Here is a 21,154-nt window from a genome sequence, read left to right on the forward strand (position 1 = left end):
AAGCCTTACTGAAGTCAAAGATAGCAAGGTCATACTGCTTCCCTCTGTCTAAGGATTTGGCGAGCTCATCCAATAGGGTTATGAGCTGTGTTTCACAGCTTCATCTGGCATGGAAACCATGCTGGCAGTCTGTTAGAATGTTGTAGAGATCTAGATGTTTCATCATGTTGCTGATTATGATGTGTTCAAGCATTTTGCAGCAGATACATGTAAGAATGACAGGTCTATAATTGCTGGCCTTGAATCTTTCTCCCTTTTTGAAGACAGCTGTAACGTTTGCTGTTTTCCACACATCAGGGACATAACCTGTTGAGAGGCACTTCCGGTAAATATAACTCAAGTATGGTGCACATGCTTCTGCTGGATCTTTCAGGATCCTTGCTGGAATCATGTCTGGTCCTGTAGTTTTCTGTGGGTTAATTTTCCATAACAATCTATATACACCTTCATCAGTAACTTGAATGTCAGGCATTGGTGGGTAACAATCTCCATGTAGGCTTGGTAGATCACTCTTATCCTCTTGTGTGAAGACTTGTATTTTTTGACATCACCAGATTTTAATATTCCTTGCATATTTTATCATTTGTGCATCAACATTGCACATAAATTACAAAACTATCCTTTCCTTGACAATATGTAAGAAATTCCCAAAGCCTTGTTAAAATGATTCTTATCTAAACTCCAAGATAGTTGATTTTGACAGCCATCTAGAAAATCTTACCCAGACTACCTCACTAAAATGGAGGGCTGGCAATTTTGTACATCCCTGAGCTTGAGAACCCAGTGACTTATACTATGAGTTTCAGTCTTTGTATTTCATTGTCAGTAAACAAGTTTATAGTCAGCACTCTGACATCAATTTTGTGGTCAAAGGTCTTGACTGGAGCTTGTAAATTTTTATGATTTGTGAGCATTATAACACAAACAAGTATGAATGGATTTTTCTTAAACCCATTTTATGGATTTATCTCAAGAATATCATGCATGATGATAGTTCAATAACTTGAGTTTAAAAAAATTATAATTGCAGACTAAACCAGACTTGGCATGTAGGTGTATGTTGACAGTTTCTTAAGAAAATTCCGTGATCTTTTCCATAGTATTAGGTTCAAGGTCAAAGGCCATGAGAAAAGATTTTTGTATTGCACTTGTCTTGTGAATATGTTATTTCAGTTATGTAGGAAAATATATTTGTTAACAAAGTTGGTATGTTGTTTATTTATGAATATCTGACATAATTTCAATACACAGTAATTAGAAAGATAAAAGTAGAAAAGGAAAAGACCTTTTCTACAAATTTTTTTAAGCCAATAAGTATGACAATCCAATCAAGGGAAATATAATCATATCTTTGGTAGCCTAGGACCTCAACATGTGTATGCTCTTCACCACATATACAGTGCATGGCCATAGACAATGACTCGAATCTTAACGTCTTTCTCTTTCAGGCATTAGCATTAGAATCAAAATTATTTTGGAATGGAAAATTATTCAATCATTAATCAGTTTGGTCAGTGATTATTAAAGAATAACAACTATATATAGAATGATGTGGTGAAATATTAAGTGGAAAAGTTGGTTAGTGACAAAGCTTAAACCAAATTAGAGATTAGTACTCAAAAATTCATAAGGAAATATAAATGCATTGACTTCTTGATGTGTTTGCCTTAGTAAATTTTTAAAAAAGTATGTAAAATGAATTTGATATGCTAAATACACAATGGCTTTTCATTTCAGGTGTAAATATTGCCACACCCAACTCTGGGGTCAGTCACACAGGGACTGGTGACCGTTGTCCAGCTGGGTCAGAGTGTCCAGCAAACTCCACCTATCCAAATCCATGTGATTCTGGAACCTATGCCCCAACTGATACCATGCCGACCTGTCTGCCTTGCCCTAATGGTCAGAATAATTGTCTAATTATTTTAAATGACATTGCGTACATATTTTTTCATATTTAGAGGAATGCTTGTAGATACGTTTGGGACATGTACTGGGATACCAAACTTGTGGATTTTTCTGTTAACTGCAGTTTTTTTGTACAGATTTGTTGATTTGTGCATTATTTTTATGATTTTGGAATCATTTATAAAATTTACTTTTAACTAACCCTCTCCCTTGATAATATCTGTGTGGATAATTCATGAAGCTGCTTATGACGCAGGGTCATGTGTGAATAATTCATGAAGCTGCTGATAACGCAGGGTCATGTGTGGATAATTCATGAAGCTGCTTATAATGCAGGGTCATGTGTGGATAATTCATGAAGCTGCTTATAACACAGGGTCATGTGTGGATAATTCATGAAGCTGCTTATAACGCAGGGTCATGTGTGGATAATTCATGAAGCTGCTTATAACGCAGGGTCATGTGTGGATAATTCATGAAGCTGCTTATAACGCAGGGTCATGTGTGGATAATTCATGAAGCTGCTTATAACGCAGGGTCATGTGTGGATAATTCATGAAGCTGCTTATAACGCAGGGTCATGTGTGGATAATTCATGAAGCTGCTTATAACGCAGGGTCATGTGTGGATAAGTCATGAAGCTGCTTATAACGCAGGGTCATGTGTGGATAATTCATGAAGCTGCTTATAATGCAGGGTCATGTGTGGATAATTCATGAAGCTGCTTATAACGCAGGGTCATGTGTGGATCCAATTTCATTTTCTTCTGGAAAATGCCAAAAGATATAGCACTGTTTGTTGAACATAAGGAAAATCATGATCAGAAAATTGGTAAAATGAAATCTTAATATATATTATTTTTTCCTTAAAAACAACAGTTAGTACCCAGAAATTTTAATCAAAATTATGACATCTTTAACTTTTAATGAAAGTCATATATTTTGTTAAATTTCCTTTAAAGACAAAAAATAAAAGCATCTTAGTGCACTATGAATAACATTATGTGACAAAATATTGATCAATTAAAGTTCAAGTAATGCCTACTGGTGGCAACAGTTAAAGAAATAATTACCAGTTAAATAAGTCTTGTAAAGTGAAATGTGTGATTTTATTTTTTAATTTGATTTCAGTGTAATCATCATAAATGGGTAATGTCCTCATGTATTCAAATGTGAAAAGTGTCCATTGATCATAATAACGATGCCCTTCAGCATTTCCATGAGAACCTAATTAAGTACCAACTGTGTTTTGATTTCTGACTTTTGGAAGTGTTCCTTCCAATGTTACAATCAGTTAAAAAAGTTTACCTGTATTTTATCATCACATTAACCAGCATTGTATCATCATATTAATTAGTTTTTGTATCAAATCAAGTAAGAGAGATGGAGCAAAAAAGTTACAAGCATGCAAATTATACCTGTGTAAGAACAAGCAATCATGGTAGTGTGTTAAATCAACTTATTTCAATTGACTAATTGACCACTGAGAACACTGTAAGTACATGCAACATAATCAAAGCATGTAGCGTTAAACAGTGGTTTATCTTACTTAATTGCAAGTGTGATCAGTGATAGCAAAGGATCCAAGTGAAATGCATTAGTTTTATAGATACAGTTCATTATGGAGAAGCAAGTTTATATAATTTTTGTGAACTTTAACTGCCTGAATTGGCACTCAGAAGTTTCCTCAGAGATGAGTAGAAATATCACTATAACTTGCAAAGAAATCACAGCATCAGTATTTTACTATATATAAGAATTTTCAAATAATCAAGCTTCAGCATTGTTGTTTTTCTAAATAAATGGCACTTTAAAAAAAATCATTTTATGCAGACTCTACATTAATACTAGACTGCAAAAAACTGATATAATACACCCTAGACTAAACTGCAAAAAGCAGTAGGGGCCCTGAGTGGCCAAGTGGTCTAAAGTGCTCTCCATTATGGATCACTGCCATCTCACCTCTGTCTGCATGGGTTCGAGTCTCAGATTTGGCCAATGTGGGTATGTGAGAAAGCTTGCCATTAGCTTCTCATGGGTCAGTGGTTCTTTCCAGGATTTTCCCGGGTTCTTCCTCCACTATTAATACTGGCCACCATGTATAGCCTATTGTGTGCTGAAAAATGGCGTTAAACCCTACAACAACAACAACAAAAAGCAGTGATGTAATATACATTAGACTAGAGTGCAGAAAGCAGTGATGTAATACACCCTAGACTAAACTGCAAAAAGCAGTGATGTAATACACATTATACTAGAGTGCATAAACCATTGATGTAGTACACAATATTTTTGATGGCACACATGTGATGTGTTGAAACCACTTGGAATTAGTTTTAATTATCTTCAGAGAAGATGTATTGAAAATAAAGTAATTTGAACTTCATTACAAAAATTGTAAGTTGACATTTATTCCCATTGTGATTATGAAATGAGTATTCAACTACTTAACCCATGCCCCCACTTCCCTCTGTCAGTGTCCATCCCAATCTTAATCTTTCTGAGATCCCTCAGTCAGTGTCCATCCCTATCTTAATCTTTCTGAGATCCCTCTGTCAGTGTCTATCCCTATCTTAATCTTTCTGAGATCCCACTGTCAGTGTCCATCCCTCTCTTAATCTTTCTGAGATCCTTCTGTCAGTGTCCATCCCTATCTTAATCTTTCTGAGATCCCTCTGTCAGTGTCCATCCCTATCTTAATCTTTCTGAGATCCCTCAGTCAGTGTCCATCCCTATCTTAATCTTTCTGAGATCCCTCAGTCAGTGTCCATCCCTATCTTAATCTTTCTGAGATCCCTCAGTCAGTGTCCATCCCTATCTTAATCTTTCTGAGATCCCTCAGTCAGTGTCCATCCCTATCTTAATCTTTCTGAGATCCCTCAGTCAGTGTCCATCCCTATCTTAATCTTTCTGAGATCCCTCAGTCAGTGTCCATCCCTATCTTAATCTTTCTGAGATCCCTCAGTCAGTGTCCATCCCTATCTTAATCTTTCTGAGATCCCTCAGTCAGTGTCCATCCCTCTCTTAATCTTTCTGAGATCCCTCAGTCAGTGTCCATCCCTCTCTTAATCTTTCTGAGATCCCTCAGTCAGTGTCCATCCCTCTCTTAATCTTTCTGAGATCCCTCAGTCAGTGTCCATCCCTATCTTAATCTTTCTGAGATCCCTCAGTCAGTGTCCATCCCTATCTTAATCTTTCTGAGATCCCTCAGTCAGTGTCCATCCCTATCTTAATCTTTCTGAGATCCCTCAGTCAGTGTCTATCCCTATCTTAATCTTTCTGAGATCCCACTGTCAGTGTCCATCCCTCTCTTAATCTTTCTGAGATCCCTCTGTCAGTGTCCATCCCTATCTTAATCTTTCTGAGATCCCTCTGTCAGTGTCCATCCCTATCTTAATCTTTCTGAGATCCCTCAGTCAGTGTCCATCCCTATCTTAATCTTTCTGAGATCCCTCAGTCAGTGTCCATCCCTATCTTAATCTTTCTGAGATCCCTCAGTCAGTGTCCATCCCTATCTTAATCTTTCTGAGATCCCTCAGTCAGTGTCCATCCCTATCTTAATCTTTCTGAGATCCCTCAGTCAGTGTCCATCCCTATCTTAATCTTTCTGAGATCCCTCAGTCAGTGTCCATCCCTCTCTTAATCTTTCTGAGATCCCTCAGTCAGTGTCCATCCCTCTCTTAATCTTTCTGAGATCCCTCAGTCAGTGTCCATCCCTCTCTTAATCTTTCTGAGATCCCTCAGTCAGTGTCCATCCCTATCTTAATCTTTCTGAGATCCCTCAGTCAGTGTCCATCCCTATCTTAATCTTTCTGAGATCCCTCAGTCAGTGTCCATCCCTATCTTAATCTTTCTGAGATCCCTCAGTCAGTGTCCATCCCTCTCTTAACCTTTCTGAGATCCCTCTGTCAGTGTCCATCCCTATCTTAATCTTTCTGAGATCCCTCAGTCAGTGTCCATCCCTATCTTAATCTTTCTGAGATCCCTCAGTCAGTGTCCATCCCTATCTTAATCTTTCTGAGATCCCTCAGTCAGTGTCCATCCCTCTCTTAATCTTTCTGAGATCCCTCAGTCAGTGTCCATCCCTATCTTAATCTTTCTGAGATCCCTCAGTCAGTGTCCATCCCTATCTTAATCTTTCTGAGATCCCTCAGTCAGTGTCCATCCCTATCTTAATCTTTCTGAGATCCCTCAGTCAGTGTCCATCCCTATCTTAATCTTTCTGAGATCCCTCTGTCAGTGTCCATCCCTATCTTAATCTTTCTGAGATCCCTCAGTCAGTGTCCATCCCTCTCTTAATCTTTCTGAGATCCCTCAGTCAGTGTCCATCCCTATCTTAATCTTTCTGAGATCCCTCAGTCAGTGTCCATCCCTATCTTAATCTTTCTGAGATCCCTCAGTCAGTGTCCATCCCTATCTTAATCTTTCTGAGATCCCTCAGTCAGTGTCCATCCCTCTCTTAACCTTTCTGAGATCCCTCTGTCAGTGTCCATCCCTATCTTAATCTTTCTGAGATCCCTCAGTCAGTGTCCATCCCTCTCTTAATCTTTCTGAGATCCCTCAGTCAGTGTCCATCCCTATCTTAATCTTTCTGAGATCCCTCAGTCAGTGTCCATCCCTATCTTAATCTTTCTGAGATCCCTCAGTCAGTGTCCATCCCTCTCTTAATCTTTCTGAGATCACTCTGTAGCTCATACCTTTGTTTATGCTGTGGTCTATGTTTTTGGACCCAATTGTGTGCATGTTGTAGAGGAGGGTGTGTATAGAGTGATTTTCATTTAGTGAATGCATTTCAAATCTTGTAACAGATATCACTTATTAATCTAACCCTGAGGGTGAATGATATATTTATGTTGCATTATGGAAGATTTCACACTGCAATTCTAGAGGAATAAAAAAGCTGTAATTCACAATCATTAAAGTTTAAGATTCTTTATATGTATATGGATTATTGTTATTTGGGTAAATATAGTGGATGATTTTGTTAAAATCTTGCAGCTACACTACAGTTATTTTTTCTTGATGTATCATTATTATTTATTTATTCTACATACTATTTCCCATGATACTAAATTTGCCATCCAGTACCCTTGCCCTCCATTCAGAAATTTGCCATCCAGTACATTTGCCCTCCATAAACATACAGAAATTTGCCATTCAATATCCATACTCTGCAGGGGACATAAAGATATTTGCCACCCAGCACCAGTAACCTGCAGGGACTTGAACAAATTCGATTGAATATGTTTGTGTTAATGACAAATATGTCTGCTTGTATGTTTTCAGGCTCCTATTGCTTGAATGAGACAGTGGTCCCTGTAATTTGCCCAGCTGCATACTATTGCCCTGAAGGCACTAAATTTGCCACCCAGTTCCCATGCCCAGCAGGCACTTATAACAATCGTACAGGTAAGTCCCCATGAAGAACCATACATGCAACAGACTGGTGAATATACAATTTACATAATTTTACACTATTTTGGCCTTTCTTTTAATGAACAAACATTTTTCTTTAATTGAACTTATTCCACATATATTTGTTCAAATTTTATAAGGTATAAAAATCTGATGTGTTTTATGTCAGGAAATATTTAGTTAAACATACTTATTATCAGACTGCCTGAATTAAAAAAATGGAGAATACTTTGTCTGGAATCAAGGTTTTTAATTGTGATCTGTTGAGAGACTGGCTTATGTCCACATTCTTCTATGAACAGAGGTGAGTTTATTTACTTCCAGAAATTAACATTTAATCCACTGTTTTATATAGGGCAAATTCCATGTTACCAACCCCACCCATGCCTGCTATCAATTGACCAAAACCGTGGTTTTATTTGTTGTTGTTGTTCTTGTTTGGGGGTTAACACCATTTTACAGTGCACAATAGAAAATACATGGTGTAACAAGAACCAGTGTGGTAAATTCGCCATATTCAGAAAAATGTGACCTTTTTTCCCAATTCCCTTGGGTAGTCAGTTTGAAAAATGGCCATCAAAATATTGATAGTATTAGTAAATACAAAAATTTCCATAAGGCACGGTAAAGAAAATTTTCCCATCGCACTCAATCAGTAAAAAAGAATACTGTGCAAGAATTTATAAGCTGATATGGACCAATCAGAATTACACAAAGTGATATGTTAACATGTTTTAATATAAAACATATCAAGGTGCAAGCACTATATGTAAAGTGTACAGATTATGTGATAATACCTTATATTACATGGGTATAGTCATATATCCTGTTTGTGGGGGTAACTATAGTTTTGAGATGGAATAAATCTTAGAATAATGTGACCTTGCTTTTAATACATTACACTTCTATAACTCCCCTGAATACCTTTATAGTGAACTCCCCTGAACACCTTTAGAGTGAACTCCCTGAATACCTTTATACTGAATTCCCCTGAACACCATTGATGTAGGCTATCCTGAGTGGCATTATGGTGAGATTCAATGTATTTGGAAGGTAATATAGATTTGCATGTGAACTCTGCAAAAGTTATCCCATTTCAAACATGCATATGTAACATTAAGGAATGTCACTATTAGGTATTAAATACAGTTGCCTATTAGATACACTTGCCAATTTGATATAGATACCCATTGATAAAAACTATTGTAAAATAAATATCCTCTATTGACTTCAAAGATTTGATTCAATAAATTTGCTTTAGTTTAATTTAAGTTTTGATTATGCTTGTAGCGTCAATGTTTTGGAAATCTTAATGAAAATCTGTATAATTGTTATGCATCTGTTATCTTAATTATGCCAGGAGCCAGCAAGGAGACTGACTGTATGGACTGTCCCCCTGGATATTATTGTCAGGGGACAGGAAACATGGAGCCAACTGGACTTTGCAATGCTGGTTTCTTCTGTGCTGGGAAATCCTCAGAAAAGCGCCCTCTTGATATTGGCAACACTACAATGAGGTAATAACAACCACACACATTACGCTGTAGCTTTGATTTAACACCACATTGAGGTATTAATTAAATTACTACATATTACATACCTTTAGCTTTGATTTTCAAAAAAGATGGATTTATGCTATGAATGTCACTGTCATAAGTTTTACATTCTTTCTTGATAAACTCAGTGATATTTCTGAGTGAGGTTTACGCTGTTCTGGGTTAAGGACAGAAAACTTATGCATTGGCCTGTTGTCAGATCATGTGTCCATTGGCAATTTTGTTATCACTGCCTGGAGGATTGCCATGAAACATTACACACACATTTCATCCCAGGATGATGTTGAACATCTTAAAAATCTTGTTACCAAGAGAACAGATGTCATATTGACAGTTTTTTTTATTTACTGAACGACTTCTCATGATATTATACTATGTAGTTCTTAAATAAAATTGATGCTGATTAGACCTCCAATATGGCTACCATGATAGTTAGCTGATTAGACCTCCAATATGGCTACCATGACAGTTAGCTACAAACCTTCTAATTGCTATTTTGTTGAAATGGATGGACATATTGATATAGGGTTTGCACTTGAAGACTTTTCACTGTATGTTGTTATAACTCAATGAAAATTGTGCTGATTGAACTTTTAAAATGGCTGCATTGATGGAAATCTGTTTATGGTTTCTCCTAAATGGACAGTCAAATCAACATGACACTGTCACTAAGACACCAAAGCAGTATGTAGCTGGTTCTGAATCAAAATGTTGCTCATCTGATGTCCAACATGGTGTCATAGTGGCCATCTTGAAATTTTGTTGCTAATATTCATCATAAACAACTTGTGACATTGACATGGGGTTTCCACTGACCACCATTATGTCCATACTTTTTTTTAAAAGAGTTTGAAAACCAGGCCTAATTTACCTTGGGGTCAAGTCAAGGGTCATTGCATTTTTATACATATTGAGCTCTTGGATACACTGACTAGTACATGTACAAGTGAACTTTTTTCATACTTTATATTTAGTTGCATTCCAGTGAACAAGTTGATAGCACTCAGACAGTGATTTTAAGGTCAAGGTCAGATAGTTTTCACTTGGGTTTATAATGATACTGGCTTGTGAGCATGATAACACAAAAATGAATAGGTGTTTATCCAACCTACTTTGTGGATGCATCAGCATGTCACCTTAATTACTGTGTTTTTTCTGGACAAAATTTAATTATAGATTTTAAAGAAACTTAATGTATGGATATATCTTGATGATGTTTGAGTTCAGTGATATCTGAATATATTTAGTTCAAGGTCAGTGATCTTGACTAAAGAATTGTGTAATGTGCTTACATGTATCTTGTAAACATGTCACCTTGAACTATCTTGTAAACATGTCACCTTGAACATGTAAAATAATATTTTCATAAAAAGTTTTGCATGTTTAACTTTCCCAAGAATATCTTGAGATGGTTTAGGGCTAAGCAGTTGAATGAATAAATAAGTTTTTTAAAACTTAGAAAGATTTAAATTAGTAGAAGGACAGATCAACACCACTTTACAGATCTGTAAAAAAGAATTTGAGAGAGATGTAATACAGCACTTGGATTGAGCACTTTGTCGTGCAGAATTTGTGGACTTCTTGCTGATTTGGCAAAAGTTAGACATGAAGACTAGTTAAAGTAAGTGTTGAATATAAATAATTTTTCAGTATGTTCTGTTTTAGTATTCTGGTTCTAATCCACATAAAATTTGCCTACTTTTTCCAAATATTTTGACCTACATATTCAAGTTAGTAATAAAAACAAATATGTACATTTTTAGCTATCATGCCATAGCCTCAACAAAGTAGAGTTATTAAAATTGGTATTAGTAATATACAGATTGCACTTTTTGTGCTCAGATTATACTTTTTGCCACGTGTATTTTTAGAAATTATGCTTGTACTTCTTTTGGGGTTGGCATGCATGCTTATGCATATCTGAACTGAACTTTACAATCTTTCATACAGATCTGAACTGAAATGTCATAAATTGTCTTTCTATTTTGTGGTTACAAAAATAATGCATTTTTCATAAATGTTATTTTTCAGTAATTTTAAATAGTAGCGGTAAAGTATGCTTTGAATGCTTGAGTGATGGTGACTATAAAGACAGTCTAATCATTACAGATACTCATGTAATTTTAAATTATCCATGGGATTAATAATAGATACTGGTAGAAGGCTAAGCATCATTTCATTGACAAGGACTTTTGATAACAATGTAATAAACTATGTGAATGCGATAAAAATATTGCTGTATTTTTCATTAAATGCTACATCTGAAATCGGTATAATTAGATTTTGAAATTAATGTAATGGGAACATAGATATTTATACTTAATCCTAATTTTTCATACTGTAGTGGTCTGTACCCCAATGATACCTGTACACCCACTTGGGGCTGCGTATGTCCAGACTTTCAGATGACTACAGGTGGGATGTGTCCCATAGGTTACTATTGTCCTGAGGGGTCAGCTAGACCCACCCCATGTACACCTGGCATGTACTGTGCTACACCTGGACTGACTGGACCGACAGGTATGTCATCATTTCTGTCGTAAGGATTTTTACTGATTTTGAGCAAAATATAATATGGGTACATGTTCACACAGCAAAACAAAAATAGCCACCATGTTTGCAGGTTTATTTTACAACACAAAAAATACATTTATAGTGGTAGTTTTACATTATCTTAACAAAAGCGATGATTTGTACCTGCATGCTGTGCAATGTTAACATTAATGAATGCAATATAATTGCTTTATTCTAATGCAAGGGATTCTCAAACTTCATATGGCATGATTAGTTGATACAAATGATGGATTTGGAAGTAAAATTGTTGAAGAAATATCAGTCAGGAAACAGTCACAGCCCACCTGCTCGCTTTTTGGTGTTTTATCCATTGTAAGATAACCCTTGCAGAACAGCATCTAACAAAATCCATCTCACACATAAACTTCCAGAACTGTCCATCCATGTAGCTGTCTGTATTTATATCAAACTATCACACATAAACTTCCAGAACTGTCCATCCATGTAGTTGTTGGTATTTATATCAAAATATCACACATAAACTTCCAGAACTGTCCATCCATTTTGTTGTCTGTATTTATATCAAAATATCACACATAAACTTCCAGAACTGTCCATCCATGTAGTTGTTGGTATTTATATCAAAATATCACACATAAACTTCCAGAACTGTCCATCCATTTTGTTCACCGTATTTATATCAAAATATCACACATAAACTTCCAGAACTGTCCATCCATGTAGTTGTCTGTGTTTATATCAAATATCACACATAAACTTGCATAACTGTCCATCCCTGTAGCTGTCTGTATTTATATCAAACTATCACACATAAACTTCCAGAACTGTTCATCCATGTAGCTGTCTGTATTTATATCAAAATATCACACATAACCTTCCAGAACTGTCCATACATGTAGTTGTCTGTATTTATATCAAAATATCACACATAAACTTCCAGAACTGTCCATACATGTAGTTGTCTGTATTTATATCAAAATATCACACATAAACTTCCAGAACTGTCCATCCCTGTAGCTGTTTGTATTTATATCAAACTATCACACATAAATATCCAGAACTGCCCATCCTTGTAGCTGTCTGTATTTATATCAAACTATCACACATAAACTTCCAGAACTGTCCATCCATGTAGTTGTTGGTATTTATATCAAAATATCACACACAAACTTCCAGAACTGTCCATTCATGTAGTTGTTAGTATTTATATCAAAATATCACACATAAACTTCCAGAACTGTCCATCCATGTAGTTGTTGGTATTTATATCAAAATATCACACATAAACTTCCAGAACTGTCCATTCATGTAGTTGTTAGTATTTATATCAAAATATCACACATAAACTTCCAGAACTGCCCATCCATGTAGTTGTTGGCATTTATATCACAATAACACACATAAACTTCCAGAACTGTCCATCCATGTAGTTGTCTGTATTTATATCAAAATATCACACATAAACTTCCAGAACTGTCCATCCATGTAGTTGTTGGCATTTATATCAAACTATCACACATAAACATCCAGAACTGCCCATCCATGTAGTTGTTGGCATTTATATCACAATATCACACATAAACTTCCAGAACTGTCCATCCATGTAGTTGTCTGTATTTATATCAAAATATCACACATAAACTTCCAGAACTGTCCATCCATGTAGCTGTTTGTATTTATATCAAAATATCACACATAAACTTCCAGAACTGCCCATCCTTGTAGCTGTCTGTATTTATATCAAACTATCACACATAAACTTCCAGAACTGTCCATCCATGTAGTTGTTGGTATTTATATCAAAATATCACACACAAACTTCCAGAACTGTCCATCCATGTAGTTGTTGGTATTTATATCAAAATATCAGACATAAACTTCCAGAACTGTCCATCCATGTAGTTGTTGGTATTTATATTAAAATATCACACATAAACTTCCAGAACTGCCCATCCATGTAGTTGTTGGCATTTATATCACAATATCACACATAAACTTCCAGAACTGTCCATCCATGTAGTTGTCTGTATTTATATCAAAATATCACACATAAACTTTCAGAACTGTCCATCCATGTAGTTGTTGGCATTTATATCAAACTATCACACATAAACATCCAGAACTGCCCATCCATGTAGTTGTTGGCATTTATATCAAACTATCACACATAAACATCCAGAACTGCCCATCCTTGTAGTTGTTGGCATTTATATCACAATATCACACATAAACTTCCAGAACTGTCCATCCATGTAGTTGTCTGTATTTATATCAAAATATCACACATAAACTTCCAGAACTGTCCATCCATGTAGCTGTCTGTATTTATATCACAATATCACACATAAACATCCAGAACTGCCCATCCTTGTAGCTGTCTGTATTTATATCAAACTATCACACAAAAACTTCCAGAACTGTCCATCCATGTAGTTGTTGGTATTTATATCAAAATATCACACATAAACTTCCAGAACTGTCCATCCATGTAGTTGTTGGTATTTATATCAAAATATCACACATAAACTTCCAGAACTGTCCATCCATGTAGTTGTTAGTATTTATATCAAAATATCACACATAAACTTCCAGAACTGTCCATCCATGTAGTTGTTGGTATTTATATCACAATATCACACATAAACTTCCAGAACTGTCCATCCATGTAGTTGTCTGTATTTATATCAAAATATCACACATAAACTTCCAGAACTGTCCATCCATGTAGCTGTCTGTATTTATGCTAGAGGCATTGAATGTGTAAAAGATTTGTACTAGAGACATATTGAATGTGCAGAATATTTATATTTGAGACATATTGAATGTGCAGAATATTTATATTTGAGACATTGAATGTGCAGAATATTTATGCTAGAGACATATTGAATGTGTAGAATATTTATGCTAGAGACATATTGAATGTGTAGAATATTTATACTAGAGGAATACTGAATGTACAGAAGATTTATGCTAGAAGCATATTGAATGTGCAGAATATTTATACTAGAGACATATTGAATGTGTAGAATATTTATGCTAGAGGCATACTGAATGTGCAGAATATTTATATTAGAGACATATTGAATGTGTAGAATATTTATACTAGAGGCATACTGAATGTGCAGAATATTTATATTAGAGACATATTGAATGTGTAGAATATTTATACTTGAGGCATACTGAATGTGCAGAATATTTATATTAGAGACATATTGAATGTGCAGAATATTTATACTAGAGACATACTGAATGTGTAGAATATTTATACTAGAGGCATACTGAATGTGCAGAATATTTATATTAGAGACATATTGAATGTGTAGAATATTTATACTAGAGGCATACTGAATGTGCAGAATATTTATATTAGAGACATTGAATGTGCAGAATATTTATGCTAGAGGCATACTGAATGTGCAGAATATTTATATTAGAGACATATTGAATGTGTAGAATATTTATACTAAAGGCATACTGAATGTGCAGAATATTTATGCTAGAGACGTTTGAATGTGTAGAATATTTATACTAGGGACATTTGAATGTGCAGAAGATGAATTACTTAGAAATCTTGTTACTATCAGTCAAAATGAATTTGGTTTGGTTGAAAAGTACATTTGATGCTTGAATTGGCATTAATTCATTAAAATGAGAATTGATTGACATTTGTTAAAATTTCTTCCTCTTTAGAGTTTGATATTGAGAAAAAAATACTTGTAACAGCAAAATGAAAACAACTTACTTTTGTTTCATTACCTCTAAATTATTTTGTATAATTTGCATAAACTTTATTTCCCACAGGAAACTGCACAGAAGGATATTATTGCACAAACACTAGCAGTAGCCCCACCCAGTTTGACTGTCCGCCTGGTAGCTATTGCCCTGGGGGATCTTCTGTACCTACCCTCTGCCCAGCTGGTACCTACGGCAGTAGTTCCAACTTCATTGCTCAGGCTGACTGTATCCCATGTACTGCTGGAAAGTATTGCGCAGGTGCGTCAGACAGGATGAATTGTCATTCTTATCTACCATGAATGTTTCTCTCTAATTTCTAACAATTTCAGGCTCTATTTTCTTACCCACTGAGAATATCCCAGATATTTATTAATGACTATTTAAATTTGAACATGACCTTGAATTAAAACTTGCATGTACACTAATTTTTCAATTGAGTATTGTGAAGGCATTAATTTGAATTTCATGGTTTCTTGCAAAATGACATCATCATCAGATCTTCAATTTATGGATTGTTAGCAATATGTAAAGGGATAATCTCAAGACCATTTGTTAGTAATATGTAAAGGGACAATCTCAACTCAGAAAAATTACTAAATTCAGAGTGGTTTTGACATTATTGGTGAAGTACATTGAACCAAATCATTCAAACAGAAAATGTTCATAAGATGGAATTACTTAATATTTTTCTCAAAATACTTAAGAATTTTTTAAATCAATTCTCTGCTGAGAGAAAAGAGAACAAAAGACTTAAAACATTTATTTCTGATTGCATGTAGGTTGATTTTGTATTTGCTTATGATCATACTGAATGAACATTCCTTTGATCCTGTTTAATATAGTATATTATCAGGCCCTTTAAAGCCCTTTGATCCTGTTTAATGTAGTGTATTATCAGACCTCTTAAAGCCCTTTGATCCTGTTTAAATGTACTGTATTATCAGACCCCTTAAAGCCCTTTGATCCTGTTTAATGTAGTGTATTATCACACCCTTTAAAGCCCTTTGATCCTGTTTAATGTAGTATATTATCAGACCCTTAAAGCCCTTTGATCCTGTCTAATGTACTGTATTATCAGACCCCTTAAAGCCCTTTGATCCTGTTTAATGTACTGTATTATCAGACCCCTTAAAGCTCTTTGATCCTGTTTAATGTAGTGTACCATCAGACCCTTAAAGCCTTTTCATCCTGTTTAATGTAGTATATATCCAGACCCATTAAAGCCCTTTGATCCTGTTTAATGTAGTATATTATCACAACCCTTAAAGCCCTTTGATCATGTTTAATGTAGTGTATTATCAGATCCCTTAAAGCCCTTAGATCCTGTTTATTGTCTGTATTATCACACCCCTTAAAGCCCTTTGATCCTGCTTAATGTAGTATATTATCACACCCTTAAAGCTCTTTGATCCTGTTTAATATAGTGTACTATCAGACCCTTAAAGCCTTTTGATCCTGTTTAATGTAGTATATTATCAGACCCTTAAAGCTTTTTGATCCTGTTTAATGTACTGTAATATCAGACCCTTAAAGCCTTTTGATCATGTTTAATGCAGTACATTATCACACCCCTTAAAGCCCTTTGATCCTGTTTAATGTACTGTATTATCAGACCCCTTAATATTAGCCCTTTGATCCTGTTTAATGTACTGTATTATCAGACCCATTAAAGCCCTTTGATCCTGTTTAATGTACTGTATTATCACACCCCTTAAAGCCATTTGATCCTGTTTAATCTACAGTATTATCAGACCCATTAAAACCATTTAATCCTGTTTAATGTAGTATATTATCAGACCCTTAAAGACCTTTGATCATGTTTAATGTAGTATATTATCATATCCCTTAAAGCCCTTTGATCCTGTTTATGTACTGTATTATCAGACCCCTTAAAGCCCTTAGATCCTGTTTATGTACTGTATTATCACACCCCTTAAAACCCTTTGATCCTGTTTAGTGTACTGTATTATCACACCCCTTAAAACCCTTTGATCCTGTTTAGTGTACTGTATTATCAGATCAGTTAGACTGTGTTTCATGTACGTATTATCAGACCCCTTAAAACTGAGTATTCTTAATATTTTGTTTCTTTCATTCAAAGACTTGAAGAACTTGTGTGATGGGAGTACATATGTAGTCCATTGTCCATCTTTCATCAGTCTGTCCATCACCCATTATCAGTGGATAGTCCATTGTCCAGACTTAATCTAAACTATTTGGATAAAGTCCTGAAATTTTTCATGCAGTTTCATCATGAGGTGTAGTGGGTCCTGAATAAAGAAAGATACACCTTGAACATCCAATTTAGTTATTATGGTTGCCATTTTTTAAAATCTTATTGTTTTTTGTAAAGAGATATTCCTAAATGCAAATTGTACTAATTAAATATCTAATATGGCTCCTATCTTGAAATCTTGTTGCTACTCCTCCTGAATTGATGGGGCTTATGTTAAAATTCCATGTATGACTTGTAGATGATCCCAAATGAAAATGGTACCAATCTGGCATCTAACATGGTGGCCACCTTAAAAAGTTGATTATTTCTACTCCTTCAGAACAAACTTTTACAGGAATTTTTCTGATACAAATATCAAGCACAGTCTAGATCTGTTTCCTTTGAGGATGATCATAATCAAAATTGGATTTCACCATAAGGTTTTGTATCACTTGTAACTGGTCAGAAAATAAAACAATGCTGATCTCATGTCCAAATTGACCATTTTTAAATACTTTGTTAATACCATGTCCAACATGACCATGTTTGAATACTTTCCTAATACCATGTTCAACATGACCATCTATAAATACTTTCCTAATACCATGTCCAAAATGACCATCTTTAAATACTTTGCTAATACCATGTCCAACATGACCATCTTTAAATACTTTCCTAATACCATGTCCAACATGACCATCTTTAAATACTTTGCTAATACCATGTCCAACATGACCAGCTTTAAATACTTTGCTAATACCATTTCCAACATGACCATCTTTAAATACTTTGCTAATACCATGTCCAACATGACCAGCTTTAAATACTTTGCTAATACCATGTCCAACATGACCATCTTTAAATACTTTCCTAATACCATGTCCAACATGACCATCTTTAAATACTTTGCTAATACCATGTCCAACATGACCATCTTTAAATACTTTGCTAATACCATTTCCAACATGACCATCTTTAAATACTTTGCTAATACCATGTCCAACATGACCATCTATAAATACTTTCCTAATACCATGTCCAAATCAACCATCTTAAAATACTTTTCTAATCTGATGTCCAACATGACCATCTTTAAATACTTTGCTAATACCCTGTCCAACATGACCATCTTTAAATACTTTCCTAATACCATGTCCAACATGACCATCTATAAATACTTTGCTAATACCATGTCCAACATGACCATCTTTAAATTCTTTCCTAATACCATGTCCAACATGACCATCTTTAAATACTTTGCTAATACCATGTCCAACATGACCATCTTTAAATACTTTCCTAATACCATGTCCAACATGACCATCTTTAAATACTTTCCTAATACCATGTCCAAGATGACCATCTTTAAATACTTTCCTAATACCATGTCCAACATGACCATCTTTAAATTCTTTCCTAATACCATGAAAGATTGTCATACTGACATGCCCTTTTCACTGAAAGCCTTTTTATGGTATGCAATTACTTGGGATGTTTTTTTATAATGGCTCGTGAGCATAATAACACAAACAAGACTGAATGGATTTTTAACAAACTCAGTTTTTAGATATATCAGAAGAATACTTGTAATGATTCCTTTCAAATGACTTCGATTTTTCAAAACAGTGTCAATTCTGGATTTGATCAAACTTTAACTGTATCAGAGACTAGTTCATTGATCTATCAATTATATTGGATTCAAGGTTGAAGTCCATGACAAAGAATTTTATTCTGCATTTATCTTGTGAACATGTTAAGTCAAACCTATAAGAAAATATTTTTAGTTTTGGAGTTTTTCAAGAACCTTTGATTAGGTTTCAGTACCCAGCAGTTAAAAAGAATAAATGGAAGAAAGAAAGTGACTCATTTTGGATTTCTGGAGATTCTGTTTGGTCGATAATTTTAGACACTTTCATGGAATCTTGTTATTTACCTGAACTATACTACATTAACATTTTTTGTTCCTCTACATTCATGTTCCACTTGATATTTTGAAACCTGTTTCAGGACTTGGTAACACTGCCCCAACTGGAAACTGTAGCCCAGGCTACTATTGTACATTGGGTCAGAGTTCCCCTACGCCCAGTGACCTGTTATGTTGGGCAGGCTATTACTGTGTAGAGGGCTCAGTCTACCCCATCATGTGCTCTAACGGGACATACCAGATGAACAATGGCTCAGATTCCTGCATTGTGTGCCCTCCTGGATATTATTGTGACCCAGGTCAGTATCGTGTCATTAATATGAATTATCAGTATATGGAAGTACTGTATTGATATAGCCTTCATTTTCTTCTATAGTGCAGAACAAATCAGTTTAATTGTATTTTAGCACTTCTGTTTTTATTTATGTACCTTATATATATATATATATATATATATATATATATATATATATATATATATATATATATATATATATATATATATGTGTGTGTGTGTGTGTGTGTGTGTAGTAAAACTTCTCTAAACTGGACACTGCTGAAACCAAGAATTTGTACCATTTATCCATTTATTTGAGCCAGTCACTATTTAAAAAAAAGCTTGATTAGTACTAGAATGGCCTTATTGAGACTAGAAAGGCCTTGTTGAGACCAGGATGTGTAGCCCATTTGCAGACAAGGCTAGGCTTCAGACTAGAATGGCCTTGTTGATACCAGGATGTGTAGCCTATTTGCAGACAAGGCTAGGCTACAGACTAGAAAGGCCTTGTTGAGACCAGAATGCCTAGCCCATTTGCAGACAAGGCTAGGCTACAAACTAGAAAGCCTTTGTTGATACTTGAATGCGTAGCCCATTGGCAGAGAAGCCAGGTTACAGAGCGGCCACAGTAGCCCAGTTGTTAGATTATTTGACTTACAATCCAGTGTTGTGGAACTGATACCCACTCAAGCTAGTCTGGAGATACTGCTTTAGTAAGTCCTTGAGAAAGGCATTGAGTTTCAATATCCTCCGTAGAAAAATAAACAATACCAGGTTATAGATGGGATGGTTGTGGGAAGTGTCCTTGTATATGTACTGTGCATGGATGGATAGATAAATGGGATGGTCTAGGCAAGTGGCATTGTATATGTACTGTGCATGGATAGATAGATAAATGGGAAGGTTTGGGGAAGTGTCATTGTATATGGACTGTGCATGGATGGATATATACATGGGATGGTCTTGGAAGTGTCATTGTATATGTGTACTGTGCATGGATGGATAGATAAATGGGATGGTCTTGGGAAGTGTCATTGATATGTGTACTGTGCATGGATGGATATATAAATGGGATGGTCTTGGGAAGTGTCATTGTATGTGTACTATGCATGGATGGATAGATAAATGGGATGGTCTTGGCAAGTGTCATTGTATATGTACTGTGCGTGGATAGATAGATAAATGGGAAGGTTTGGGGAAGTGTCATTGTATATGGACTGTGCATGGATGGATATATACATGGGATGGTCTTGGAAGTGTCATTGTATATGTGTACTGTGCATGGATGGATAGATAAATGGGATGGTCTTGGGTAGTACCATTGTATTTGTACTATGCATGGATGGATAGATAAATGGGATGGTCTTGGGAAGTGTCATTGATATGTATACTGTGCATGGATGGATAGATAAATGGGATGGTCTTGGGAATTGTCACTGTATATGTACTATGCAGGGATGGATATATAAAGTGGATGGTCTTGGGAAGTGTCATTGTATATGTACTGTGCATGGATGGATATATAAATAGGATGATCTTGGGAAGTGTTATTGTATATGTACTATGGTGGATGGATAGATAAATGGGATG

General features: G+C 35.2%; 1 protein-coding gene across 1 annotated transcript in view; it reads left to right on the forward strand.

The window, feature by feature from the left end:
* The window catches only part of LOC149802037 (uncharacterized), a 316,208-nt gene that overhangs the window by 256,380 nt on the left and 38,674 nt on the right, over positions 1-21,154 (forward strand). The window contains exons 70-75 of the mRNA XM_089956881.1: positions 1,738-1,902; positions 7,194-7,316; positions 8,683-8,839; positions 11,223-11,398; positions 15,215-15,406; positions 19,371-19,586. Of these exons, the coding sequence (XP_089813007.1) occupies positions 1,738-1,902; positions 7,194-7,316; positions 8,683-8,839; positions 11,223-11,398; positions 15,215-15,406; positions 19,371-19,586 (1,029 nt within the window). The remainder of the gene's footprint in view (positions 1-1,737; positions 1,903-7,193; positions 7,317-8,682; positions 8,840-11,222; positions 11,399-15,214; positions 15,407-19,370; positions 19,587-21,154) is intronic.

Source organism: Sinohyriopsis cumingii, chromosome 4, assembly GCF_028554795.1.
Source record: "Sinohyriopsis cumingii isolate HCF-2022 chromosome 4, ASM2855479v2, whole genome shotgun sequence".
Lineage (NCBI taxonomy): Eukaryota > Metazoa > Mollusca > Bivalvia > Unionida > Unionidae > Sinohyriopsis > Sinohyriopsis cumingii.